Source organism: Puntigrus tetrazona, chromosome 3 (genome assembly GCF_018831695.1).
Source record: "Puntigrus tetrazona isolate hp1 chromosome 3, ASM1883169v1, whole genome shotgun sequence".
NCBI lineage: Eukaryota > Metazoa > Chordata > Actinopteri > Cypriniformes > Cyprinidae > Puntigrus > Puntigrus tetrazona.
The window spans coordinates 15,829,067-15,856,905 of record NC_056701.1 but is presented as its reverse complement, the minus strand read 5'-3'; the positions used below and the strand labels follow the sequence as shown (position 1 = coordinate 15,856,905).

Sequence of the window (27,839 nt, the reverse complement as noted above, 5' to 3'; positions counted from 1 at the left end):
ATTAAAGGTCCCCAAGATTTCGTTTGTTACACTATTTTGACGCCGACTGGCAAAAGGGGAACATATATCATAAAATCAACGAAAGACAGGAATACTCTACCTGTATGATTTTGTACACCGATTATTCTGCTTAACGTTATTTATAAATACGATATTAAACAACAGTACGAAAATCCTATGCAAAGTCTACCCTCTTGTTTGTTACACTATTTTGTGGCCGACTGACGCGGGAAAGCGGAACCATGTTTTGTCACGTGATTTGCTGTCAGGACATCATAAGCCGACGGAGCAAATGTTTTGATACTAGTTTTGTGTTTATTGTATTGTTTCTAAAATGTATGCTGCCGCGACGGAGAGTTTAATAAAGCAGGCGAGGTAAATCTATATCCCTTTACCTAAAATGCTTACTGTCTAAGCTGTATTGATCACATGACTCGTCAGTTATTGCTTATGAGATAGACAAGTTCTTCACGACGACAAATCTTTTAATTAATTTAAACTTGACTTTCAGAGAAATAAAGGAGGAAGAGCTGCAGAGGTTTTGTGGGCGCATATTTAAACTGCTCCACACTAAAGATGTTAGTGGAGACACAGTGGACTCCCTCCAGAGGCTCAATCTGATAGTTTCTGCCACTAAATATGCAAGAGAGTGAGTCTTATTCCTAAAATGAAACCCTATGTCTGACCATGTGAAGAAAAGGGGCATTTTAATTCTTTGATTGAACACCTCCACTGCCTTCAGGCTTCCATCAGATCTGGTGATGAAGCTGCAGACGGTTCTTCGGTCTTCATCATGTCCAGAGCAGCATCAGGTTCTGTCGTCCTCCATTATCCGAGAGAGCTTTCCCCCGAGCGTCCACAGCCTCTGCTCTGATCTCAGTCACGACGGCAGGACCTTAAGCTACGTGGCCAGCGTTGTTCTGGCTCAGGTGAGTCACGTGCTGTTAATGCTTAGCTTGTGTTTTGCTCATGAACACTTAACTAATCGCTAGATTGTTCTCAGGCTGGAAATAAAGAAGATGTGATGCCTCTTTGCCACCATTTGCTGAAAAGTCTGGAGGCTCGGCTGACAGACGGGCAGATACCCAGACACACGCTTGCCATTCTTTCTAAAATGATGACTGTATATCCAGAGATTCTCACGGATGGTAAAGTTGGTCACATTTGAGGAACATGATACTATATTGGAAGTGTATGTAATGAATGTAAAAGTAATGAAAATAAGAATTAGAGACCAAACAGCCGATAAAAGCATCACAGTAATCCATACGACCTCCGTCAGTATAAAGTGAAAAGATGTGTGTTTATAAGAAACAAATCATTAAGGTGTTTTAATTTTAAATAATTGCTTCTGGGCAATATTTAAATCCATAATAACAATTACAAGAAGCAATTGTTCAAAATAGTTGTTCAAAACATTTTGGGAAACTTTTGATACAATATGGGTTGTTCCCAGCAGGATGGATTTTTAGGAACAAAAATGTAATAAAACTTTAAAACTGGTCCAACAGCACTTGTAACGTAACAGCTGTTGGTATCAATATTTGTATTTTAATTTTATTAATCTGAAAAGTATGTATCTGGGTGGTCAAGGCAGTTCATTCCAGTTTTGCTTTGAAAAAAAACTAAATGTAAAAAAACAACAAAAAGTAAAATGGCTTACCTGATCCTGGGTAGCAAAACCCAATTCCAAATTTAGATAATTCTGATCCAAATTAAACAACTGGCCCCGGGATTCATGTGAATTATTTGTGGTTTATTGTGATGTTGCTATCAGATGTTCGGACTCTCATTCTGACGCCACCCATTCACTGCCGAGGATCCGTTGGTGAACAAGTGCTACGTTTCTCTAATTCTGCCCTCAAGAAGAAACAAACTCATTTTGCATATTTCCAAATCGACTTTAAACCCTGCTCTATAGTTGGCGTCATGCACGTTCAAAAGGCTTAACAGAAATGCTATAATATGGAAACTGCAAAGCCGTTGACCATGTGAATTATGATCACTAAACCCAGATCAGGTGAATGTGGTCAGTCGTAAGTTGGTGGAGTGGTTGCGCTACGCCAGCATGCAGCAGGGAGCCTCCATGTCTTCTGGGGGGTTTTTCAGTGGACCAAGAACACGTCAGGTGGGGCGTGATGCTTTTCTGTGCTCGTCAGTCAGATAGCTCGGGTGCAGTGATACTGTTGAGTGATCTCCGTGAACTTGTCGACGTCTCTTCATCAGCCTGCTCCACTGACGGAGGTGGATGGGGTGGTAACGGGTGACTTCTTCACTGTGCTGTGTTTGGGTCAGAGCTACACGGAGGACCAGTGGATGAATATGTACGCTTTCTCTATGATCAAGAGTTGGCTGCTCGCTTACGACACAGACGGGACTACAAACGCAGAATCAGGTAACCCAGAGGCGTATGTGCATGTATTTATATATACATAATAAATATACACAGTACACGTACATCTATTGTGCGAACTAAAACTTTTAGTTTTGAATGTGATTAATCGTTTGCCAGTACTAATTTATGGTCAATGTTATTTTAGTGTTACTTATTATTTGGTAATATTTTGGATTAGCTTTTATTTCTGTTTTTGTTTTGTTTTTAATACATTTAAAAATACATTAATACATTTCTGTTTTATTTCAGCTTTATTTTCATTGCTAGAAAACCTTTGTAACAATAACAACACATTACAGAATGTGTCCCATGTAGGATATATACTTTTAGTTAAGACGAGTAACATGGGATTTTCATCTTTGCTAGCTCTACTAATAAAAGCGCAGGGCATTCATTCACAGCACCAAGGTAAGATGCTGGCGAAAAGTCTAATATGATCAATCCACGGCCAGTGAGCTTTTCCTTCCTGCACAATCAGAAACTCTTATCTCTCTACTCAATGACATTAATCTGTGATTTATAATGACCTATGTGTATCAAATCGATTTTGAGTCTATGGCTATTTTTGCAATTAAATACTAGCATGATACTTACTCTATACTGTGGTGAATAAACTGGATACAGCCTACTATTTTTATTAAATAGTGCATGAGATGCAGTATACAGTGAATGTCATGGCCTTGCCATGTTTACTTTTGTGCAAAATCCAGTTAATCTCTTGAGAATTCTGCTTTTGAAATCGCATTTTTATGCTGTGTGCCTTTGTTCGTATACTGCAACTTTTGGCAAATGTAGGAAGCTGCGTGGGCCTTCAGAAAATGTGCTTAGTTTGCACACTGTATGTACTGCGTGCTATTGTAGTATGCTGTTCCAAACATAGCCTACATGTCGTATGCTCAGCCCTGCAACGCCATTGGATCCTGTCAGATAGCATGCTTGTTTAAATCCTGCTGGAAAAGGAGCTGTGCTTTGAGTGTTGTAGTCTAGTGTATTGTGCTGTAATTTGTTGTGCTGTTGGCGCAGACGATCGCTCCGAGGTAGACAGTTCAGTCATGTCCATGGTGTCAGCCACATCCTCTTCCAGCAGACTACTTCCTCCCAAAGAAAGACTCCGAGAGAAGGCTTTTGAGTACTGTCAGCGTCTCATTGAACAGAGCGACCGGAGTGAGTAGATCATAGGTCACCTATTAAAGAATGATTATTACAGCCTGCTGGAAAACGTATCGATTTATTTCTCTTATTTTTCACAATGTAGAAGCCCTGAAGAAGACCGATACAGAGCTGCAGAAAGCAGTAAGTAATACATATGTTGTTAATAAAATACATGCGTGTATAATTTGATAGTGTTTTTGAAAGTTTCTTCTCACTAAGGCTACAGTAACAGAATGGAAATATTATTTGAATAGCTGTTGAGTTGTTTTGAAAAAGTAAAATTTTAATTCCCACATACTGTATTTATATATTTAGATTCGTCATTTTAACCTTGACATAATTATGAAAAATTAACAATGATAAAAAAAGATTGTAGTTAATTTGAAAGGAACATGCAGTATTTTGTAATAGAAAAACGAACGTAAACTAATCCTTTTTTAAAAAAAATGTTTTTAACCTTTCTCATAAATGAAGTGGATAATATAATTGTTTTAGTATTAAATAAAACCGAATAGGATTTTACTCTGTATTATTGATCTAGACATGCGGACGGTGACTCTGTGTATCTGTTGTACAGTGTATTGTGGAGTCGGTGTCAATAATGGACATCATCTGTGGTGAGGACCCCTCCTATGTGTACCGTGCCTTCCCGTGCATCAAAGCCCTGTACGGCAGACTGAATGGAGATCTCGCCTATGCTCGGGCCCTGCTGCCCATCGCTCAGTTCTACCTCAACCACAGTGAGTGACGTGACTTATAGCAGCGCATGGCTCCCACACAGTATGACGTATGTCCACACGCTCTAATATCAGGTGAGATCGCCGCGGTGGACTCGGAGGCTGTGTTCTGCCAACTCTTCAGTCACTGTCCCGCCGAGCAGTTCAACGAGCCCATGCTCGCCTTCGAGTTTGTCCAGTTCTGTCTTCTCAATGCTAGCGTGCTGCAGGACCGAGTGGCCAACTACAGGCAGAGCTTCCCAAACCTCCTGAAGGTGGGCTGGCTTATCGTGTTTTTAAAGAAATTTAGTAAAAACCAATATGTAGATGAGTTTGTTTCTTTATCAAAACAGATTTGCTGAAATGTAGCATTATATCACTTGCTTCTAAGTGAATCAATCCTCTGCAGTGAATGGGTGCCGTCAAAAACAGCTGATTAAAAACACCACAATAATCCACAAGATTTTCTTTCTTTAAACCGTCGCTTCTGGCCAAAATGCAAGTACTTAATCGATAATAACGCAGGGAAAGAGTCTATCATGTGTTGCTCTCTCAAATACACAGGACTCTAGGATTTTTTTCACTTTTGAAAGGCGCTTGATATGTGCGTAAATCATCTAATTCAGACAAGATAAGTTTTTCACTGGAGAAAGTCATTTTACGAATGGATGACTATATTTTAGCTGGGAGCAATGGTTTGAAGTTTCTAAAAATTATGGATTAGTTCATGCACCTTTCCACAAAATGTCATCTGATAGACTGGAGTCGTGTGAATCACGTTTGGATTATTTATATATTTTTATCAGCTGCATTCACTGCAGAGGATCTATTGGTGAACAAGTCAAGCAATGCTGCATTTTACTAGATTTTTTTTGTTTTGTTTTGTTTTGTTTTGTTTTTCCTCCTCCAGTTCTTGGCATGGAACAGTTCAGGATTGATTGCAGAGTTTGTGGAGCTGCTCCCATCACTGATAGCCCCAGATACAGCCATCGAATTACTGCACACTGTCCTTGATCTGCCCTGCTTAGCAGCAGCCCTGGACCTCCAGCAGAGGTACGTGACCTTACACACTACAGATCAGCGCTTCAGCTGGAGTTGAATGTGATGTGAATTAGCGATGCAATGCTGTTGCAGATCAGCATGCTATCAGGCCTCAGACCGTGCAGCATGGGACCAGCAGGGGGCGAAGGTGGCCGCTTGTCTGGATGCCTTCCGCCAACCGGCCTATAGAGGGCTCTTCCTCTACATCCTCAGACCTGAGGCTGGGACTGGAGACACAATAGACAGGTAACACCTGCCATGATACTTACAGACTATAATCTAGAAAAGAAGTTAGGAATTCAGTTAGGTAGCGGGATGTTAAGGGAGTATCATTTAAATCACATTTACATCATTTCAAGTTTGGAGTCAGTAGACTACATTTTTCTACATTTTAATATGTAAAAATGTAACTTGTGTTAAGGCAGAATTTTTAGCAAATCATCAGTGTCACATGATCTTTCAGAAATCATTCTGATAACCTGAATTGCTGCTCAAGAAACATTTTTTTTATCAGTGTTAAAAACTGCTTAATTTTTTGGGAAATTGTGATTTTTATATATATATATATATATATATATATATATATATATATATATATATATATATATATATATATATATATATATATATATATATATTATTATTATTATTATTATTATTATTATTATTATTATTATTATTTTTTTTTTTTTTTTTTTTTTTTTTAAAGGATTCTTTGATGTTCAAAAGAACGGCATTCATTAGAGAAGATAGAAATCTTAAATGTAAATGTCTTTACTGTCATTTTTTTAATTAATTTAATTTGTCATTTAATTTAGTAAAATAGTGTATATTTAATGTATTCTAGGTTAGTTATACAGTAACTCATGGACCTGCAACCACCCTACTATTGAAAACGCTTGATTGTTGGATAAAAATGAAGTGTGCGTGCATGTGTGTTAAATATATGTGCTTAGTGTAAACCTCCGAGTGCGATTGCTTCATAGGCTAAAAATGCTTCATGAGATTTTGGCTGACATGGCTGAGAGTCCACGGGTCGTTCGGTGCTCTCAGGTCGTTCCTGTGCTTCTGCATGTGTATTTCAACACGGTCACTCAGGTGAGTCACACATGAAAGGTCAGGCCATTTAATAGCCCACACCAGTACAAAAATATTAATGTGCACTCACATTAGCCAGACGTCACAAGGTCTGAATTGTGTCATCTCTTCCAGTGATTTTATTGTTGTTTTTTTTAGAAAGCTGATGAGAAAATGATGAACCAGCTGTTGCTAGTGCTGCTGGAGAGAAGCAGTCTGCTCTACAACATCAAAACATTTAACGTTGAAGTCCAAAAGTGAGGCACTCTTTATTGACAAAAACACACTCGTCTGTGCAAAAGATTTGCCTATTTATTATTTTTATATTGAGTTCTTATTGTACTCTGCGAGGTTATTACTCAGTACTTCTGTGATTCGGATGCGTATTTTAGACATCTTTTAAATTTTGCAAGTGTAAATGATTTTTAACGTGCTTATTTACGATCGTAGGGTGTTCAGCACCCACCTGCAGGCCCTGTGCAAACTCCACCCTCCGCTGATTGTGGATCAGTCCAGGGAGATGCTGGAATTCGCGAGCTCCCCTGCCAACATTTACAGTAAAGAAGACTTCTACACGCATGTGGTGAGCAGCGCAGGTGAACCGTGATTGTGAGTGTCGTCACGCTATTCTGTGTCGCGTGACTGTGCTAAACGTTTCAACTCAGGTGTGGGTCATTGGCGAGTATCTCTCCGTTTCCTACGACCCTCGCTGCACGGTGGAACTGATCACATCTTTTTTCGAGAGTTTGGAGGCGGTGCTGTTTGAGATCACGCAGGTGCGACAGTCGGCCAGTCCTCCGAGCTTCTCCCCCCGCCTCATCACTGTGCTCATGACCACCTTGGCCAAACTGGCCACACGCAGCCAGGATCTCATTCCCAGGTACACCAGCCTTCTCCATCGCTCTCCGTCAGATCACCCTGGAGCGCAAAACCAGTCTTAAGTAGCACGGGTATATTTGTTGCAATAGCCAAAAACACAAGGTATAGGTCAAAATTATAGATTTTTTTTAATGCCAAAAATCATTAGAATATTAATGATGTCCCATGAAGGTATTTTGTTAATTTCCTATCATAAATATAACAAAATGTAATTTTTGATTAGTGACATGCATTAATAAAAACTTAATTTGGACAATTTATTTTTTTTTGCACCCTCAAATATTGTTTGATCCTAACCATTCATCACTAGAAAGCTTATTTATTCAGCCTTCAGATTATGTTTAATATCATCAATGTCAGAAAATGTACGCTTAAGAGGTTTTGTGATCCATGGTCACATATATTGCCCTTTACGTAACCCTTGCAGAATATGCAAGATGTTAAAATGTAATGTTGAAGATGTTTAATCATTTCTTTAGTACTGTTTCCTATCACAGTTCAGTACAACAGAAACATCAAAAACATAAATTGAACAAAACAAGAACAAAATTAATTCAGTTATAAAAGGAGATGTATTACTTTACATTACTACGCACTTCCATACATTTTTAGATATAATAGGATTTCTAAAATATAAGGCACTGATGTTTCAAGAGTTTAGGACACGTGTTTATTTGATAACTTTTTTCATTTCCTATTTAGGTTTATGTAATATGCTTTTTTTTTTCCCTTGGCATTTAGAAGAAATTTAGAAGAGTAATCCAATGTAATGAGTTACATTTACTTCAATGAAGTAATAAAATAATTACACTGTTTATTATATTTTAAATAAGGTAACTTGTAATCTGTTACCTATTATTATATTTCCAAAGTAACCTTCCCAACACTGTTATTATTGTTTTATTTTTGTCATTTCAATTAAAGTGTACGCGCGTGGTCCGTGTGGTCTCTCACCTTTCTATATTTGTAATGTTCATATTAGCCAGATTTAATCCGTTTTCTTAATTCAAACTTTAATAAATGATTGAGTCGTACTATTCAGTGAATCCAGTATCAACTAATAGTTCTTTGTCTAATGTATGTATGTTTGTCACAGAGTGTCGCTTTGCCTGTCTAAGATGCGGACGTTTGCCCGTAGTGCTCCCGTAATAGCATGTTACAGTGAGGAGGACACCGAGGAGATCATCACGAGAGCCCACGAACTTATTAACTTGCTCAAGTTACCAAATGTGGCTCAGTTTGTCCTGGCCCCTTCAGCCGGAGGCGACGGCCCCCGCTGGCACCGGGACACCAACGCCTCGCTTCCTCAGGGCATGAGAGCAGTCAGCGGACTCCTCCACAGACATTCCAGCTTCCTGCCCACGTAAGCCAGTTCTAGGAAAGCGTTTTCGAGGTATCTGTGCAGAATACCAAGAGGGAGTTTGTGAAGGACACAAAGGGAGTGGGAGGGAAAGGGAAAGCCCGAGACGCTGGAGCAAAACCGGCAAGCGCCGCACTTTAGATTTTCACTTCTGCTCGTCAGTCACAAATATATCAGAACAAATGTCAAAAGGGATTGTGATTCATGTCTTGATTTATTGAAATGTTTGTTAGAGACACATTTCTATGAATTAAACATGTTTTCGTCGAGGGTTGCATTTATTACTGCCACTCGCGATTAGGGTCAAAACTGTTAAAATACAGTTTAGATTGAGGTGGTAAAACTAATGGTACAAAAGAGTTCACCACAGAAATGAAATCTGACACAATAAAAATGTCTCGGGTGCTTACAGTCATGTAAATGACAATAGTATGACAAAATGAGTAAAAACCTGTTATACATTCAAAGTCACAGTGCTTAAAACATACTTTCATATCTGAGCTTTCTCGCTAGATGTTGTCAGTAGGTAAAACACACCTTTTAACTTTCATCAAAGTCTGTATTTCCATCAGACCTTGAAATAAGTCTAATCGACTTTTACTACAAAGAAGCACATCATTTATCAAGGCTAGTTTCCATGTTCGTGGCTCGTTCCCACTGACATAAAATGGCTCTGTGGGAGCTCAGCTGACTTCAATTGGGGCTCAAGAATAATTTTTACGATCAATATTGACAGTTGTGCAGTTTAATATTCTTGTGAAAGTTTGGGGTTTATGCTTTAAATATATTTTTTTAATTATATAAGAGAGGAAGACAAAATAAATTGCTAAAACATTGATGATAATAACGATGCTGGAAATTTAGAAGTGCCATTTCAGGAATAAAATAGTAAAAATACTTCATAATAATACAGTTTTTACTGCATAAAAGACCTCTTATTATTTGACAGTAAATCATGTCATCCCCTCTAGCTTTCCATCTAAACACCATTTCGTTTCTAAACATTTTGTACATATACATTACTACAAGATCACAGTAGAAATACTTCAACATTATTCTGCTCAATGCCAATAAATGTCAAAAAACGACTTTCCCAAGAACAGTCTGATTATGGGAGTTCATTTCAAGGCAGTAGATAGCTCAGTTAAAGCATGTGGAATGTTATTCATGTCTTCTGTGTTAAACGCATTTTTGCCTGTAAACGCTGACAGTTGAAACAGTACATTATGTCAACAGGTTAAGACTACATCTGCAAAAATAGACTGGCCAGAAGGTGCTGAGTTATTGGGACAGAAATCCCTCTCTATAAAAATACATTTTAGGCCAACAGTACTAAAGCATACCCGTCTATGATTAATATAGAGGGATGCAAAGGCAACTCATGATCAAATACATTGTCTTTATAGCTCGACAAACCCTGTATGTGTGAACACGCTTGAGATCTCCGTCTGTCACCTGGATATTTTGATTTGGCCGGTCCCCGTTGCATACAAGTACCTCCAGATGGCGTAATAGTGTATTCCTGCCCCCACGGCCACAAAGACGTGCCAGATGGCATGAGCGAATGGGATGAGGCCGTCGCTCTTGAAGAAGACAATTCCCAGGCAGTAGAAGACTCCGCCCACTGACAGCTCTAATATGCCCTCTCTGTTAGGCTAAAATAATCAGTTTGAACAGGTCGCTCTCCCACAGATGAAATACACAGGGGACACTACAAAAAAATGCTATTTGTTTCTCTATTGGGTGCGTGTGTAAAAAAATAACCCAATGAATAGCTAATGGAAACTTTTGCTATGCCAATGCAGACATTCTTTTAAAGATTAAAATCCAGTAACAGTATGTTAAGTTTTTTTTTTTCCTTCAATCACGAGAATGCCTTTTTTTATTTGTCTCCGTCCCTTACCAACTTTATTCCATTTTATAAATATGCACATATTCTGATCCAAATGTATGATGTACAGGATATGTACGGTAGTCAACATTTCAACTGGGTTAAAAAAGTTGTTCTAAGACAAGCATGCATTTTGCTTTTAGGTTTTAGGACAACTTTGATGAAAGCTTTCGATCCACTTTAAATGCTGACTATATAGAAGTCACTTGACACCACTAATTGTTAAATACTATATATATATATATATATATAAAAATCACGGTTGACAACTGAATATTCCCCATTATTCCTAATCTCCAGACATATATATAAAATAACCATATTCCCCTTTCAAAGTAACTATCCCATTAGAATATGTAGATTTCATATACAGATGTAAACGAGATCATTAAAAAGTATTAAATTGTCTTATCTAAGAAGCACCCTGTAAAAGCACAAGGCCTATTCAAAAATAATCTCAACTGTTACATAAATATATCCCAACCTATATATTAAAAAGCATTCATTTAGTCATGTAATTCGTTATGTTTTAGCACATTGTTTGTCTGATAGGCTGTTTTAAATCTCCTTAAAATGAATCGGGAAAGGCACCTGATTCATTAAATGACTCGAAAACTCAAAGACGTGGTTTCACAAAGATATTAATGAAATAAAGACCTACTTTAATAGCGAAGTATACTTCAGGTTCACAACACTAGCTAACGGAAATGTTTTAAAATATAAATAAGCTGCGAAAGGCATCTCAAAAGCCTTCATTACTGTATTTAGGAAAACATGTATAGGTGTCAGTTACCATTGACAGAAGAACAACTGCAGGAACAGCTCCCATGGCAGTGTAGCACAGTAAGTCTAGGATCTTGTTCCTGAAACATAACGCAGCCGTTTTAAACACATTCTGATGCTGGCTTGGTAATATACACATTTGCATTATTTGAAGCATTCATTATTGCAATTGCATGGCAAAAGAAAAGGCACAAACAGCATTTTTAGACAATTTTGGATATTGACAACCACACCAGAGTCATCGTTATCCTCTACACCCTCAACAGAGCGGGCACCTACTTTTCATGAAAGAAGAAGACATAGGCAGAGCCAGCGCAAGCCATGATCCACACCAACCAGCGCATGTGCACAGCCCAGGGTCCTAGCTCCCTCAGGTTCAGCCTGAACACAGCACACACTTGTGTCAGTAACACACTGTCCCTGTGAAGCTGTAAAATGCTGATGGTGATGTTACTAGATGAGACACACATCACATGCTCACCAGGGTGCATAAGATGCAGCAATAAAGAAATATATCACCATCCTGTCGCACATATGGAATCGCTGCTCCACCTTCCTGTTACATCAAGAGAACATTTCAAAATAAAAATCAGTCTCTTCCTTAAATCCTTGTCCTTCGTGAGCTACGCTATCGTTTACAGTTTTGAGGTTCTTTGTTTTGGAAGAAGTCTCTTGTGCTCACCGTGGGCCTATGTTTGGACATATTTTGAACCAAATCAACTAACAATAAGTCTGCCTGAAATAAACCAGGCCCCAGGCTGCATTTGTTTAATAATACAGTATAAACAGTAGTACCGTAGTTCGAAAAAACCTTTTTCGCTATAATTAAAAATGTCATTTATTCCTATGAGGTTATTCCTGCGATAATCCTTTAGAAATCACTGTAACATGCTATTGTGGCAAGCGTGTTTGGTTCACAGCTAGGGATTTGAGGCGTGGTTTGGCTAAATGAAACACTGTTTGTTCTGTTCCCGTAGGTGTAATGTGGAATGGGCAGGGTCTGACTGAATCACAGACTGATGAGCATGAACTGACAGGCCCATGTGATACCATCTGTCAACACGAGTTCATGTGTAACTGTCTAGGTGTCCTGCTCTGATGAAGATCCAAAGTTCATTCATGATGTTTCCACTAAATCTGCATTTGCTGCTGACGCTTCCTCCTAGCACAGCCAATATGCAAATATGCTAAATCCTAAAGCAACGTTTTACTTTATACTGCGCCGTGGACGTATGAGACGTTCATACGATGTTCCAGTAAATCTGCAACGGTGCTGCTAATGGAGCATGAAACTGCGTATCTGGGAAGAGTCATAAAAAGCTGTGACATTAAATAATCTCCATGCCTGCAGATGACATATGACTACTCTTTGTTTTCTGTAAATTCAGGGCTTGACCGTCAACATGTCGAGTGGAAATATTTCATTTCAGATGTCGTCTGTTGTCATGAGTCGGTTTTAAGATGTAAAGTGCATCATTTTTCTTTTTTTTTTTTTCGCAGCTGAATTATTTTTAAATATCATGGAAGACAGGAAACATGCCCAATTAACTGAGGAAATCTGTTTGTTTCACATCTTAAAGCACTTCATAATGAGTGTGTGCTTAGTCATTCTTGAATCCCCTAAGGCAGAAACGTGTTAAACATTCTGCATATGCTCTTTTTAAACAGCATCCTCTTTAGTTGACAGAAAACATGCTTTTTTTTTTGGTTCAACATCAAGGTTTTGGGTTAAATGTGGGAAGGTGTATATATGAGACGCTGCTAAGGATCTTTCCTTTTTGTTTTGAAATAAAATAGGACTGTGTTTAAAGAACACATAACCTTTTTTTTTACATTTTTACCTGAGATGACTTTTCTTCCAGGACACCGTATGGAACATGGTGGACATGATGAACAGCCCAGAGAGACCTGTCCCATACATCCATGCAGAGATGGTCTCCCACTGGTCATCAGAGAGGAAGTACAACACTGAGCTGCCCAGGATACTGGGAATGATCCAGAACTGAACAGAAGACAATATCAATATGTATCTTTTTGTGTGTGTGTGTGTGTGTGTGTGTGTGTGTGTGTGTGTGTGTGTGTGTGTTAAAGCAGTGTTAGAGTCAAGATCAGTTCATCTGGGTTTGAGTCAAGAATGAGACCAGAAGAATGTTGAGTTCGAATCCAAAAAAAAGTCTACATGCTCCCAAGTCCATCACTTGACTAGGAGGTGAACATGTGGTCGTGACTGAACATGTTCATGGTCTTGGACTTTATGTGGAGCATGTGGTTGCTCTTTTGTTGATTTTATTTTATTGCTTCTGTTGTCCTCATTTGCTTTGGATTAAAGAACGAATCAATTTAAATGTGGCCAATTTAAAAGACCAAGATCGTGTCAGTACGGCCTTGAACTCAGACCTGAGGACCAAGACCATAGAATTTTGTCTTAGACTCAAAGACCAAGACCAAGACTGTGAAAATAAAATCTTGCACTCAAGATTAAAACCAGTTCTTCGTGTTTTTGGTCTTGCTGTAGACTCTGGAGCATGTGAACTAAGACTAAGACCAAGTCTGGGACACTATTTTCCTAGTTTTCACTTTGCCATGGACTCGGGAGCATGTAGACTAAGACCAAGCACAAGAACATGAAAAAGATAGCTTGGGAGTGGACTTGAGGATCAAGAACATTAAAATCTTGTCCTACACTCAGTAAGTCTTGGTCTTGGTCTTCCTGTGGACCCAGTAACATGTGGACCGATAGCAAGATAATATGGTCTTAAACTCAAATATGGTGTTAAACTCAAAGACCAAGGCCATATTTTCTTATCTCAGACTGCCTCCACTGCAACACTACATTATAGTACTTGAAAAAAATCAATACAGAACAGAAATGGCCAGCCCTAGTTTAACATTATGTATGTACAGTTTGCCATTTAAATGACTGTAATTACATTGGAAAATTTGAATATTTGTAGCCTGACCGACCAAATCTTCTTAACATATCCCACAAGTCCTACACTGATTTTCTGCAGAAGCCTACTTCATAGGTAATAACCAAACCAGAAATTCTAGGCATTTACAGCACTTTGACATAAGCATATTATTAAAAAAATTAAATAAAATAACATTTTCAAGACTTTAATTTGTAGACATCAGAAAAGTAGATGCACAGTATTCTTGAGTATTTACTCCACAGCCAGACGACAATGTACTGGTGCAAAGAGGATTTAGTTTGTGGTCAAAGTCTCATGCTGAAGCTCGTGAACTGGCCGTGCCAGATGTGCAGCTCTGAGAGGCGGGGATTAGAGAGCAGGATGTTATCCAAACAACATCACGGAGCAAGGCCATATCCAACATGCTCAGAAAAAAACACATGTACATAAACCAAGATTAGAGGTGAGGGTGAATAGAGAACTGAGTCAAACAAATGAAAAAGACTTGATGACTTAATGGTATTGTTGAATGAATGATTTTGTCCCTGTATATCCATGAAATATTTGTGTTTGTTGAGCAGTGTTACATCACACAATCTCTGATCTTTTTGTGATTTTGGTGACCTTTCTGCGTCAATGGCATCAAAGCCTCCTCTGTACAAAACCAGAGGTCTGTATGCTAAATATTGACCGACCGTCCGGTCTGTGATCAAATGCATTGTTATGAACCACTTTATTTATGGTGAGGTTTCTCCAACATATTGCTTTGAGCTGCTCTGAGCTCAGTGTGAGATGAGAAGTAGATTTTTCTACTTACTCCATGAGTGGCACAGTTGGCTGCATGCTCATACTCGGTTGGCTGGTATCTCTTGCTAGATGGGACTCGGTTGTTCATAAACCTAAAAAATATATATATTTTGGTGAATTTGAAATGCTTGAATTCTGACCGAAGGTTCGGCCTCAGTCAATTTTTTTCCCTTTATTAAATATACATTAATTTGTAGCAATATATGTCTCACGCCCTTTTAAATTTTGTTAACATTTTTAAGTTATATTGATTGGATTTATACATTCATAATTTTATAAAAGGCTCTTATGCACGCTGCATTTATTTAAAAATACAATAAAATCAATAATATGAAGCGTTATTACAATTTAATAACTGTCTGTTTGAGTATATTTTAACATGTAATTTAGTCCTGTGATGCAAAGCTGAACTTTCTGTGTACCATGATCCTGACTTGCTACTCAACATTTTATAATTATAAATATTAAAAAACAGTTGTGCTGCTTAGCATTTAAAATAAAAATGTGATACTTTTTTAAAATAGAATGTTCAAAAGAACAGCATAGAAAGCTTTTATAACATTATAAATGCCTTTACTGTCACTTTAATGCACCAATTTAATTGCGTCTTTGGCGAACAGATGTATCATTTACCTTTAAAAATATTAAACCTTACTGACCCAAACTTCATGTCTTTCGACGGCACAGAAACAGTAGGACAGTGTTACAGGTTGTAGTCAGAGTATATGAATCCCATTAAGAATCAAGAGCACATAATGTTCAAGTTCAAGAGCGTTAGGTAACCCTCTTTGAGGCTCCTCAAGGATTTAATATGCATTCAGATCACATTTTTAGAATTTTCTTGTATTGCAAGGTTGCCTAGCATCTGTAACTACCTAACGACGAAGCTAATCCTGTTCGGAATGAGGTCTTTTATGCCACTTACATTGAGCCGCTGATGTATTGAGCAATGATGTCATAGTCTCCATGCCAACCTGAGGCTTGGGATTTTCTTTTTTATTTCCCCCCAAACACTCTTTATCTGTGTGATTTAATTAATGTGCATGAGGACACAGGGAAGTGGGCTAGACTGCTAACCAGGATAAACGAGCGAGCTCTGGAAACCGTCTTACTCTGCTTCTCGATTATATATCTTGATTAGAGCGTATTTCTCGCGGTAAACAGATTAATTGTCTTCATTTGCACTCTCGTAAAAGATAAAGCATACGTGCTGACTTATAGGACTGCCACGTCCTTGTTGTAATGAAACGTGCTTCCGTAACTCTTTTAGTTTTCTTCATACCTATTTTAATGTAAAAAAAAATAGCTGTAAGGTGGTTTTTTTATTAGGCAATTAATATTCTTTTTTAAAAAAGTGTGATCCAGGTGTGATAGGAGCTGCATTCACAATAACACATTCGATTATAATGCCCGAATGCACCAGAGCTGCTAGTTCATGCAGAATGTGCCTTTAAGCTACATAGTTATTGGGTATATATAGTGTCACTTGCCGTATCACAGTATTTTTACTATATGCAGGGAAATATTTACTCAGCACTACAGGCCATCCTATACATTATTCTGGATGAGTTCATTAAATGAATGTTTGGCATTGCTACGGGACTCTCAGATTGACTTTTTATAAAATAAATAGCTTTTATATAATACCGTTTGGGGCCAAACTGGGAAAAACAATGTCAGTTTGACTATTGGATATAGGGAAATGTTTTATCAACACTTCTAAATATAAAAAAAAACTACTTCATGCTCCATAAAGGCAATCTAGTTCATTTTATTGATTCACAAACACAGAAAACCTAAGATTCATAACAGGAAATGAAAAAAAAGTTGAAAAAACAAAGACACGTTTAGCTGTATTTTAAATTCTCAGACGTTTGCGATCCAGCGCATCTGTGCTGACGCGTCTGCGCGAGAATATGACAATGCCACACTCGTGAGGATAAGCGAAAACATTCAGAGATTTGGATGTTTACACTTTACAGAGCTTCTACAGCAACACGATACACAGCGCTGGTCTTGGGTTTCAGCCAAAAATGATTCAGCTAAGATGTCCACTCATGCATGACGTGGTCCTACATGCTAGTCGTGACATCAAACATTGCATCCCCAAAAAAAAAGTGAAGTTCTTCTTTTTCCAAACCACACAGCAAGCGCATTTTGCTGCATAATCATCTTTCATCATCAAATAGCTGAAAACTAATGTTATAAAATGCAGATGATTGCGATACTTACATGCAAGTAATCAAACGGAAGTCGTGATAAAGTGGCTTAGGCTACGTCGTCTTTTGATAAAACCTTGTTCATTATCCTTTCATACGCTCCAGCTTCATGAAGGCCGGTTCTTCTGGGTGCAGACAATTAACTGAGTGATTTATTGGTGAGTGTGCTAACCGTGTATGACAGAGGCCATGATATCCCGTCCAAAAAACAAATATGCACTCAGACGGCCACAATGCAAGTCTCTTGTAACAAGGAGGATCCAAACCAAATAGGCACAAGGGGCCAAAAACACACACAGTCTGACTTATTGTACTATCGTTTATGAGAGGACACTGAAGGGCACCCTGTGTCTGAACTTTCTGGAAAGATTACGGAGATGAAATGAAAGTTATCAGGTGCCGACAGGTTGAGTTTATGACTCACCTAAGAGTTCTACGGGGTTAAGAGGAAACACTGCGTCTAGGTACGGTGACACAGTTTGACTAAATTGATCAGTTTAGCCTATTTTAAAAGTCTTTTAACTTTTAATCATTACTTCAGGTCCCACTAAAAAAACATAATAAAGCTTCATTCAAAAAAAGTCCAGATCATGCTGTCCTCTCAAATCAAAATCCACCAACATATTAGTTTAGAACAGTTTTGGACTTCATTTTTGATGCTTTGATCTGTGCATATTTCTCTCCTGATTCAGACAAAGCTTTTCAGAGGAGTATTTTAGTATCAAGCTACAGTAGCTATAAAATTAAAACTTTTTGTACGTATTTGTTTTTACAAGCGTGCAGATAAATCTGGAGTTGTGTGGGCCACTTGTGGATTATTGTAATGTTCTTTATGAGCTGTTTGGACTCATTCTGACGGCACCCATTCACTGCAGAGGATCTAAATTTCTCCAAATCTGTACTGATGAAGAAACAATCCCACTTACATCTTGGATGGCCTAATGTAAGTAATTTCTCAGCAAATTCAACTATGTTTCTTTATGCCAATCAAGTGGTCACGTTGTGGGACTGTAAACAAAATAAAATGGTTAGATATTCTGTATTTCATGCATGTATTGTGCATTGAGGTGCTCTATAAAATGCTCGCATTAATTTAAAAAGTTGCAAGAAAAAAAAGCCGCATTTGCACGTAATCCCACCTAGTTAACAGCCTCTGGGGGCAAAGATCTCAAAAAGCAAAAACAAAGCCTGCTCGTGACCTGACATTGAGCTATACGAACGTTTTACATTATTGTAAAATAAATAAACAGCTATAGGCATTATACCATAATCTACAATTAAAGAGAAGCGTTAGCGCAAAACAAGCGATGTTTAACGCCAAAGCAAGCTGGAGCAGTGCAGAAATAAAATGAAAGTAGAAGTTTACAGAACCTCAAGATTTTTTTCCCCCGCGAATTAAACCACAATGGCTTCTTCGAACATGTTTGAACCAGAACTTGTACGGCTCGCGCTGTTTCATTTGAGCTCAATAGTGTTAAACATTCTTATTAACAACCCTCACATTGTGCTTTCAATAACGCTTTTCTGTTATTAACATAGTTGGAAACAAGTTTTCAAAAACCCCGCAAAAGCCGACCACTTTTATAGTACACAGAAAGCAATGCTAGAGACGTTATTTAGATATTCAGTTTACCTGCCGAGCTTCGTCCTCCTAAAATCCATACCGTACATATTTGTACATGTTCGCTGCGGAGCTGGCTCCCGGGTGGACGGACCGTCTGCTCCCAGCGAAAGCGACGGGCGGACTCGCTTCAGAGTGTCCAAAACTTGGGAGGAAGCGGCGGCGCCTGAAGCAGCGCGTGAAGACCGGCGCGTCCGAGAGGAGCTGAGAGACTGACAGCGGGTTTCTGTGATAACCGTAAAGCGAGCCGCTCTCTCCCGGTCAGGAATGCAGCTGCGCTCGATCCCCTCTCCGCCCCTTCGCTACCTTCAAAGTGAACTTGGGAAAGGCTCGCTCCCGACGAACTGCATCACGTTGGTCCGTTGCCCGTCGGATGTTTGCTTTAGCTATGTTTGTTTAGAAAGACGCAAACAAGCTGAGATCCGTTACACGCACGCCGTTCAGCAAAACCCTCATGTTTTCCTACGTAGCCTTACGCGCATCTGGGGGTGTTCGGTTAAATCCTGTCATTAACAAACTTTTTTTGTTGTTTGTTTTAAAATTGGTCGTTATTTTCATGACTGGAAGATATAATTACAGTGGTCGGGTATCACATCTCAACGTTTCCGACATGCTCTCAGCGCATTTTTTTTTTTTTTTTTTTTTTTTTTGGTGACCCCAAGGAGGTTTGCGCTGATAGTGAACTATACTAGTCAGGAGGAATCGTGACTTCTCAGAGGTACGGTGCACGAAGCCCTCTGCTGGTTAAATAAGTTCACAACAGTTCCTTCTATCCATAGTTATTGCAGAAATGGCTCGCATGCTTTATCTGTATAGCTAGTGGTTCTCAGCCATGGGCCTTCAAGAAGAAAAGAAAAAGAAATCATTATATTTATTGAATAGTGCATTTCTGAAATGGAATAGTTTTCAACCTTTAGATAAAATATTTGTCTAAAGGTTTGACGATTTTATTATATTTGATGCCGCTTTCCATATTTTTATCATTAAAATACAGATGTCATATCTGAGAAGGAAAAAAAAACATTATTTAGAGGACCAGAGTGAGCGGGGAAAAACAGATGTTGCTATTTATATGGCCAAAAAGTAAGGTTGGCTTATAAAAATGTTAATCATTGACATTTTACAGGACTAATGGTAGCAGTGAGCAGACTATTTGTGTGTTAAATGCATAGATTTTCCGTTGTCGTCCAAAAAAATGTCTTTGTAAGATGATATTTAAATGCTTAGCTTTATTATCAAATCTGAAGTTTTTATTAAGGGGATGCAATGCTGTGACCGAGATATACCGTTTTCCTTAAAGGTTATCGTATTTGAAACTGATATTTTAACATGAGTATAATAAAGTACAAATAATGAATTGATAAGTAATATTATTAAAAAAACAATTTCTAGATTTTTTTTTCAATTTAGCCAACTTTGTTAAAGATTTTAAAGGCTAAAAGCTATCAGAGGGCAGAATATAAACTTGTAAACAATAGGTTTTTCAGCAAAGGTGTAATCATGAGGATGACATAGAGGCTATTCTCAACGAACAGGCGTCACAGGGAAGCCGCTAAGTGAATAAATTAATTGTGTAAAGGTTTTGCAGAGCATTTTCGCTGTAGGGAGAAATAGAGCATCTTTCCCTTTAATTAGAATGCGTGCAGCAGCCAGAGCGCATGCGCACGAAAAGGTGCAACAGTGGCTGGAGAAAAACAACAACATTCATTGGAACAAGGGTGGAACTTATGGCAGTGCGAGACGACACCAGATTTCACTGATCTAACCCCTTTTCGCTTCGGCTTAATTGTAAATGGTGTCGAGCCCATGAACCTGGCCAGTCAGAGCGGAGAGGCCGGCTGCAGCCAGCTGCTCTTCGCCAACTTTAATCAGGATAACACGTAAGAAAAGAACCACGCTACTGCTGGCCTAACAGCCCATCTACACGACAGCAGCACAATGCTGTCAGTACGATCAGCAGATAGTTAGCGCTGCGGCCGTGCGAAGCCGCGTTCGTTATAATGGAAGCGCTTTCGTTGTGTCGCGTCTCTTTTCTCGCGTGCTGTGCAAATAGAGCGATATGATGATTAAGCGTGCTAACCAGCTAAAACAGCCACCGTTGCTACGCCGTGTGGCTTTTAATTTGGTCTCTCTTAAGACACTTACCCGCGATCTGTTGATGCAACGTTGTTTTGTTTAAATCAGCACCCAGTTTTTTCCCCCTGTAAAGTAACTTCAGACAAATTCACTCACGAGACTTGTAGCGCTAGCGCCCATGCTAACGAGAAAATTGCATATTTGCTCTTCTGCGAAGCTCTTTGTTAGCCTAACTGAAATGTTAAATAAGGGATGTGAATTAACATTTGATTGTATATACGTAGTTAAGTGTTAAATATATTTGTCATCCGCGTGTGTTTAACGAAGTAACTTAAAAAGAAACAGCAATAGTAGCTTAAATGTTAGCTACACCAGAGCAAACTCTGACTTTAAACTGAGCTCATTTTGTATTTTTTGACTGTCCGGTTGAATGTTATCTGCCCGGAAGATAGTTTCTATACGATTGTTTATATCTATCTATCTATCTATCTATCTATATATCGTTTGTTTGTCTTTCCGAGTTCAGTTACCAAAGAACCACCTGTCAAGTTAGTCAAAGCTTATTATTTGGACTTCACTGGTGTCTAATAAATAATAACAGCTGCTATAGAAAGTTTGTCACATTATACCACGAGGATTGCAAAACAGCCCTTTAATACATTTCACCATCATTCATTCACATGTTTTAGTCGTTAAGCATACCAGTAGACCATAAAAAAAGTGGATTTGTGTTTTAATCACTTACAGTTTTTTATTATTGTTACCTCCTTGCCTTTGCTTTCCAGATCCCTAGCTGTTGGTACCAAGTCCGGGTACAAGTTCTTCTCCTTGTCATCAGTGGACAAATTGGAACAAATCTATGAATGTAGTAAGCGCTTTTTGTAGTAACTGATGTCAGCCTTTCATAAGCTTGTGTAGTTATGCAAATAATGTCTAATATGACTGCTTATGCCTCTGGCATGATACTAGTTGATTGAAGTGCTTGATAATGTCTTTCTGTTCTCTCTGGAGGCCAGAGATAACCAGGGGTGTACAAACGGTTTGAAAAATGTGAAAGACCTTGAAAATTATTAAAACGAATAGTTGTGTTCCTTGATCCTGTTTGGCAACGTTATAATTAAAACATTTCAGCTGTTAATAGTATCTATAGAGGCCAGCTAGTAAGCTTAATTTAGATCAGTAAACAGTTATATTTTAAAGTGTAAGCATGGCTCTACAATGTACGCAAACAAACAACATTTTAAATATTTAAATAGAGCTTTATATTTTCATTAATGTAATAATGGTTTTATAAAGGGAGTCAGCATTCTTGTACATGCTGTAAGTCACAGCTGAAGGGCTTGCATGCACATTTTGTGCCTCTCAATGGTCCTAATCGGTGACTTGTCAAGTCTATTGTAATGCCTGCTATTGTTTAATCCTCAGATACTCAGGAGGCCGGATGGAGACGTTTTTGTTTTGTCTCTGTAGTCCACAGGTTCTCAAAAGAGCCTCAGAAAATATCAGAGGACGCAGGATGGCTTACAAGTGGCTCAAAAATTAATAAATGATTATATATACTTTTAAATAATCTAATTATAATTATAAAAAAATCATTCATATCCTCCTAATAATTATGTTATTGAAGAATACACCATGTTGGGTTTTTATTACTTCATCACAAAATGAATATCGGTTATTTAAATGAATAAAGTAAGAATTATAAAACAAGTAGCTTTATTACAGCAGAAAGTACATTAGCTTCTGTTATTCGGGGGAAGACTTTGAAGAACAAACGGGGAGTCAAAAAGGATGAGAACCACTACTACAGTCCATTGTAAATGTTTGCATGAGTGTAATGCATAAGACATGTTTTATATTCTCCTGTATTTGTGCTCAGCTGACACAGAAGATGTGTGCATCGTGGAGAGATTGTTCTCCAGCAGCCTTGTCGCTATTGTCAGCCTTAAGGCACCTAGGAAGCTGAAAGTCTGTCACTTCAAGAAAGGGACTGAGATATGCAACTACAGCTACTCAAACACTATACTGGCTGTAAAACTAAACAGACAGGTGAGTCAGCAAGCGGCCATTTCCTGTAACTCATGATTGCAATGTTGTGTTTTATTACAAGTGAGGATGTTGCAAACCTGCTTTATTTTAACAGAGATTGATAGTGTGTTTAGAGGAGTCACTCTATATCCACAACATTAGGGATATGAAAGTACTACATACCATTCGAGAGACCCCTCCGAATCCTTTCGGTAGGTACCAGTGCTTGCCACCAGTTCATTATTATTAGTGTGTTGTTGTTTTTTTCCAGACTTTAATGGGGAAGTACATGAAGCAGCTTCTTCTTTTAAAAAGATGTAGTGGTCTATTTTTATTTGGGGAACTGAAAGCATAGGTTTGCAAATGATGTGGTGACTTGTTACTAATGTCCTTGCTGTTATTACTACTAGCCAGACAGATGTTTTGTGATTATTAATATGTCACTAAACATTTAAAGGACTGTGTGCCCTGTCAATAAGTAATGACAACTGTTACTTGGCCTATCCGGGAAGCGCAACAATTGGAGAGGTGCAAGTTTTTGACACAGTCAATCTGGTAAGTACCGTTTGGTTTCAGTGTTCGCCATAATTATGGTTTTAAGGAATTGTTAAACAGGGTTGGTTAATAGGTCTGTATGTTTGATACTCCTTCCCAGAGGGCAGCTAACATGATACCTGCCCATGATAGTCCGCTAGCAGCACTGGCGTTTGATGCAAGCGGCACTAAATTGGCCACAGCATCTGAGAAGGTAGAGCTCCCTCTCTCTCTTTCTCTGTATGTGTGTTTGTGTATGTATGTTTTTTTATATATATATATATATATATATATATATATATATATATATATATATATATATATGTAATTTATTCCTGTGATGCCAAGAAGAGTTGTCAGCCTCATTACTCTGGTTTTCAGTGTCACATTCAGAAATAAGAAATAAGCATTTCTTATCGTTATCAGTGTTTAAAACAGTTGTGCTGCTTAAAATTTTTGTGGAAACTTTAATGCATTTTATTTAGTTTCTCTGATAAATAGAAAGTTCAGAAGAAGAGCATTTATTTTGAAAAAAGAACTTGATTGCATATTGACGTTTTAGATTTAAACCGCTGAATAATAGATCAAGAGTTTTCGTTTCTTGTATTTCTCCTAAAAAGTAACATTTTTGAAACCCTCTTTTGTTGGTATTTTTTAAGGCACTGTAATCCGAGTGTTCTCCATTCCAGAAGGCCAAAAGCTCTTTGAGTTCCGGAGGGGAGTGAAGAGGTAGTAAACTATGTTGCCGTTTTACAAATATGCCAAGAAATATAATAAGCACACAAAGCGAAAACAATGCATTTTCTTCAATTATCCCTTGACAGATGTGTGAGCATCTGTTCCCTCGCCTTCAGTATGGAGGGGCTCTATCTGTCTGCCTCAAGCAACACGGAGACGGTTCATATTTTTAAGCTGGAGACCCAGAGAGAGAAGTCAGTGTAATGATGTCCACTGAAATAAGTGGTTTTCAGACCTTCTTCTCGCATATCAAATACAAAATCCTTGTGCAACTTAAAGATAAATCTTCCTCCTGATAACAGATCTGCACTAAAAACAGAATATATGCATAGCTTTCGTTTTCCGACCGACTTTTGTTTTTCATCTTAGGCCTCAAGAGGAGCCCACTACTTGGACTGGATACTTCGGGAAAGTACTGATGGCCTCCACAACATACCTGCCTGCACACGTAACGGAGATGTTCACTCAGGGAAGGGCATTTGCTACAGTCAGACTGCCCTTTTCAGGTCATAAGAACATCTGCGCTCTGGCCATGTGAGAAAAACATTCAATCTAGAGACTGTAGCTGCTATCAGCAAAGATGCGTGTCTGATTATCTTGTTTGTGATTGGTTTCTAGAATCCAGAAGATCCCACGTCTGCTGGTGGCTGCAGCGGATGGCTATCTTTACCTGTACAATCTGGATCCACAAGAGGGGGGAGAGTGCACACTAATGAAGCAGCATAAGTGAGATTCAATATTACCGAGCTGAAACAATCTGTCAGGCTCTACTAATCTATATATACACTATCGTAAACGTTTGGGTCTTATTCATATATACATAAAAAGAGTAAGCGAATTACAATTTAAAATAACCGTTTTATATTTCAATATATTTTGTATATATCAATATATATATTCAATATAAACGTAATTCATTGTCGCGATAGCAAAGCAATTCCTGTGAAATGCTTCAGAAATCAGTCTAATCTGCTGATTTGGTTGGAAAAAAATTCTTAACAGTAACTGTGCAGCAAACAGTAATAAATGTTTTTTCGAGATTCTCAGGTAAATATGATGTTTAAATGAAAGCATTAATTTGAAATGGGATCTTTTGTAAAATAAATGTCTTAATTGATCAATTTAATGCATCCTTGCTGGATAAAAGCATACAATTTACTGTGAAAACAGAACTAACGGTTTCCCTGGGTAATCCCAGCCACACCGAAATCTCATTGGTCCTTCTCAAGCCAGTCTGAATATAAACAAAAAGGTGTACCGTAGAGATTCAGGACAATCTCAAATGGATTCATGGTGCACTCGCTTATTATATAAATGTTGTAAAGCTGCAGCTTTAATTTCACTTCATATTTGAACACTAAATATCAATATCAAATAATTATACAAAAAAAATAGGATTTATGTATTTTCTTCAGGTTAATTTAATTTCTTTTTTCTTTGCGGTAAGGCAAGTTTCCTAATTTACTTTAAACACCGTCTTACAAACAACATTTTTAATTTAAGGATTGCATTAAACCCTTTGTATTGTATCATACTGTTTTTATCTAGAAAAGTAGTTTTATATTGACACTGATTTAATCTCTCTCGCAAATGTGTTTGTCCTTTAGGTTAGATGGGAGTGCAGAGCCAGCGAATGAAATTCTCGAGCAGACAGCTCACGACCGGCCACTTGTGGCACAGACCTACAGTGCTGCCGTTGCCAAAGGTAAGAAGCTTTCATTTTTTTTACTCGAAGACTGAAAGAATGGAAATGTTAAAAAGGTTTTCATCGGCTCAGGTTACACTGAGGATCAGGGGGCGGTAGGGGGTGCTGGAGTGGAGGATGACATGAACACCCTGCACCTGGACGAAGAGAACGAGCAGCCTCCGTTAATCCTGGAAACAGACTGAGCCTCGGGCGGAAGATGGAGCCGACTGAGTGACATTGCAGAGGGGGGTTTCCTCCTCTGGTGCTGCTATGGACATGTGTGACCTGATAGAGAAAGGGATTAAAAGAGAGATCATTTTAAAGCAAGCCTAGCTGTAGCCTTATTCTGTCTGTTGTTGCGTATAGATGTTTCCCACCCTCCCCCACCCCTGTGGCTTTATAAAACCTGGTGAATTTTTCTTTGCTTTCCTTTTTTTTTTTTTTTAAATGCCCAGTTATGTCCTTAATCAGACCAAAATATGAAATCCAAGCTGCAGGCGTCACGTTTCTTAGCTTTGCATGTACATGTGCCAAGATTAGAAATTCTAGAAAACTTGCTTTCATGTGGATGGTTCTGATGTGTTTGCTGGCCATTTCTCCTCTTGAACTTTGACAGACACTTTTGTGTGTTTGTGCATTTGTGTCTTTTTCAATTGTGATTGAAAGCGAACTGGCTTGCGCCGCCTGCTACGTCACCATACAACTGTGCAGTGTCCGCCTTGTTGAAGTCCTTTACCAATCATCAACATCTGTGGTTGTTCAGTGGCAACCAAGATGTGAATATTGTCCTGTAATAACAGTGTATATGACGTGTTAACATCACGGCCTGGTTACAATTACTGTTTGAACAGTGTTTTTAACAGGCCGAGAGGGTTCTTTTTAAATTTATCTTGAATTACCGCATCTGTACGCTCACATGCTTTACAATACTCTCTTTTAATTAATCCCATGCCACATTATGGGTAAACAGGCAACGTGGAGATCAAAACTTTCTTTTTGGCTTTAAATTACCCCTAGTGTCTTCATATGGCCTGATTTCTTTGAAGAATTTGTATTATTTTAAGTTACACAAACTCAAGTAACCTCTGTAGTAGAACCGATGACTGATGAAGGCATTTCACGTATCGATTTGAGAAGAGACTAGACTGTGATGAACATGGTTTCGTTTTGTTTCGTTCGTAATGAAAGAATGAATGAAGAAAGTAAGATGAAAGTTATGCCCCCCGTCTCTTTGATTTGTTCTCAATGCCAGCAGATGATTGCTCATGAGCCTCGTTTTAGGTAGGTCCCTGTTTTGGAGGCCTTGTCCTTTGCAAAGAAGGAAAAACATGATGTATTTCAGTTAAACATCAATCTTTAGTAAAAGGTTGCAGCATTTAGCTTTCAAATGGGGTATGTTCTCTCAGACATCCCTGAGGACTGCGGTCTGAACAAACAGGTCACATGGTCTGGCAGTTGAACCGGAACAGGTCAAAATATTTAATGTGACATCCAGGGTTCTTATAAAAATAAGGGGACAGGGGTTTATGAATGTGATTACCAAATATTTAAAAAAAAACAAAAACGCAGCGTTAGCCAATGTGTCCAAATAAGCACACAGGGCAAACAAACAATGTAGGCATTCGGAGTTACTGCCTGAATTCTTGGAGCTCTAAAGGATCCTGAGATCATTTGTATGCATGATTGTCTCTTGAGCATGTTTTGATGTTGCATATCAACAAATGTCAACGTCAGTAATAAATTGACTTATGTTCTCATCAGCCAATGAGACCTAATCCCCCAAGGCCACTTTAATCTGTTTTCTAATGATTTTTGTATAAAATGTAAATTGTTCCATATAAAGATTAAATAAATCCTCTGTTCAAAATGTTTTTGTCTTATTAGATTGTTGTCCATTCCATTCACAGTGTACTGATCTTTTGT

General features: G+C 38.3%; 3 protein-coding genes across 8 annotated transcripts; 2 read left to right on the top strand and 1 right to left on the bottom strand.

The window, feature by feature from the left end:
* Positions 1–236: 236 nt before the first annotated feature.
* On the top strand, positions 237–13,291 carry ap5z1 (adaptor related protein complex 5 subunit zeta 1). 3 transcript variants are annotated; one of them, XM_043230631.1, is made up of 19 exons: positions 237–375; positions 512–649; positions 743–929; positions 1,004–1,148; positions 2,016–2,128; positions 2,227–2,395; positions 2,762–2,803; positions 3,419–3,559; positions 3,651–3,688; positions 4,125–4,287; positions 4,360–4,538; positions 5,174–5,316; positions 5,398–5,550; positions 6,291–6,402; positions 6,541–6,638; positions 6,832–6,964; positions 7,047–7,261; positions 8,357–8,623; positions 13,157–13,291. In XM_043230631.1, exons 1-19 carry the CDS (start codon positions 335–337, stop codon positions 13,182–13,184), a joined length of 2,505 nt encoding a protein of 834 aa, XP_043086566.1. In that variant the 5' UTR covers positions 237–334; the 3' UTR covers positions 13,185–13,291. The 3 variants fall into 3 exon arrangements, with proteins under 3 accessions (XP_043086566.1, XP_043086575.1, XP_043086570.1); XM_043230640.1 differs by lacking the exon at positions 2,762–2,803; XM_043230635.1 differs by lacking the exon at positions 13,157–13,291 and having other exon boundaries at positions 8,357–8,889.
* Positions 9,940–21,823, bottom strand: mmd2a (monocyte to macrophage differentiation-associated 2a). 3 transcript variants are annotated; one of them, XM_043230786.1, is made up of 8 exons: positions 18,866–19,480; positions 17,246–17,357; positions 15,024–15,105; positions 13,136–13,296; positions 11,776–11,850; positions 11,574–11,675; positions 11,305–11,374; positions 9,940–10,275 (listed from the first exon to the last, which is right to left on the bottom strand). In XM_043230786.1, coding segments are annotated over exons 2-8 (696 nt in total). In that variant the 5' UTR covers positions 17,248–17,357; positions 18,866–19,480; the 3' UTR covers positions 9,940–10,071. The 3 variants fall into 3 exon arrangements, with proteins under 3 accessions (XP_043086721.1, XP_043086702.1, XP_043086711.1); XM_043230767.1 differs by lacking the exons at positions 17,246–17,357; positions 18,866–19,480 and adding an exon at positions 21,694–21,823; XM_043230776.1 differs by lacking the exon at positions 17,246–17,357 and having other exon boundaries at positions 18,866–18,997.
* On the top strand, positions 20,522–27,785 carry wipi2 (WD repeat domain, phosphoinositide interacting 2). Of its 2 annotated transcripts, none has more exons than XM_043230742.1 (12): positions 20,522–20,733; positions 21,715–21,797; positions 22,809–22,978; positions 23,073–23,169; positions 23,415–23,512; positions 23,613–23,705; positions 24,150–24,220; positions 24,316–24,423; positions 24,599–24,763; positions 24,848–24,955; positions 25,837–25,934; positions 26,007–27,785. In XM_043230742.1, exons 1-12 carry the CDS (start codon positions 20,660–20,662, stop codon positions 26,117–26,119), a joined length of 1,278 nt encoding a protein of 425 aa, XP_043086677.1. In that variant the 5' UTR covers positions 20,522–20,659; the 3' UTR covers positions 26,120–27,785. The 2 variants fall into 2 exon arrangements, with proteins under 2 accessions (XP_043086677.1, XP_043086668.1); XM_043230733.1 differs by having other exon boundaries at positions 24,316–24,429.
* The last annotated feature ends 54 nt before the right edge of the window (positions 27,786–27,839 follow it).

What these genes read in the sequence shown, in the direction of transcription:
- ap5z1 (XM_043230631.1), top strand. Translation starts at nt 335, where the DNA reads ATGTATGCTGCCGCGACGGAGAGTTTAATAAAGCAGGCGAG. An exon ending in GTGGACCAAGAACACGTCAG is followed by an intron (nt 2,129 to 2,226) that starts GTGGGGCGTGAT and finishes TCTCTTCATCAG; the next exon opens with CCTGCTCCACTGACGGAGGT. An exon ending in TTTAACGTTGAAGTCCAAAA is followed by an intron (nt 6,639 to 6,831) that starts GTGAGGCACTCT and finishes TTACGATCGTAG; the next exon opens with GGTGTTCAGCACCCACCTGC.
- wipi2 (XM_043230733.1), top strand. Translation starts at nt 20,660, where the DNA reads ATGAACCTGGCCAGTCAGAGCGGAGAGGCCGGCTGCAGCCAGCTGCTC. An exon ending in GGAACAAATCTATGAATGTA is followed by an intron (nt 21,798 to 22,808) that starts GTAAGCGCTTTT and finishes ATTTGTGCTCAG; the next exon opens with CTGACACAGAAGATGTGTGC. An exon ending in AACATCTGCGCTCTGGCCAT is followed by an intron (nt 24,764 to 24,847) that starts GTGAGAAAAACA and finishes ATTGGTTTCTAG; the next exon opens with AATCCAGAAGATCCCACGTC.
- mmd2a (XM_043230767.1), bottom strand. Translation starts at nt 21,764, where the DNA reads ATGACAAGGAGAAGAACTTGTACCCGGACTTGGTACCAACAGCTAGGG. An exon ending in GTCTTCTTCTTTCATGAAAA is followed by an intron (nt 11,375 to 11,573) that starts GTAGGTGCCCGC and finishes GTTATGTTTCAG; the next exon opens with GAACAAGATCCTAGACTTAC. An exon ending in CAGTTGTTCTTCTGTCAATG is followed by an intron (nt 10,276 to 11,304) that starts GTAACTGACACC and finishes TGATTATTTTAG; the next exon opens with CCTAACAGAGAGGGCATATT.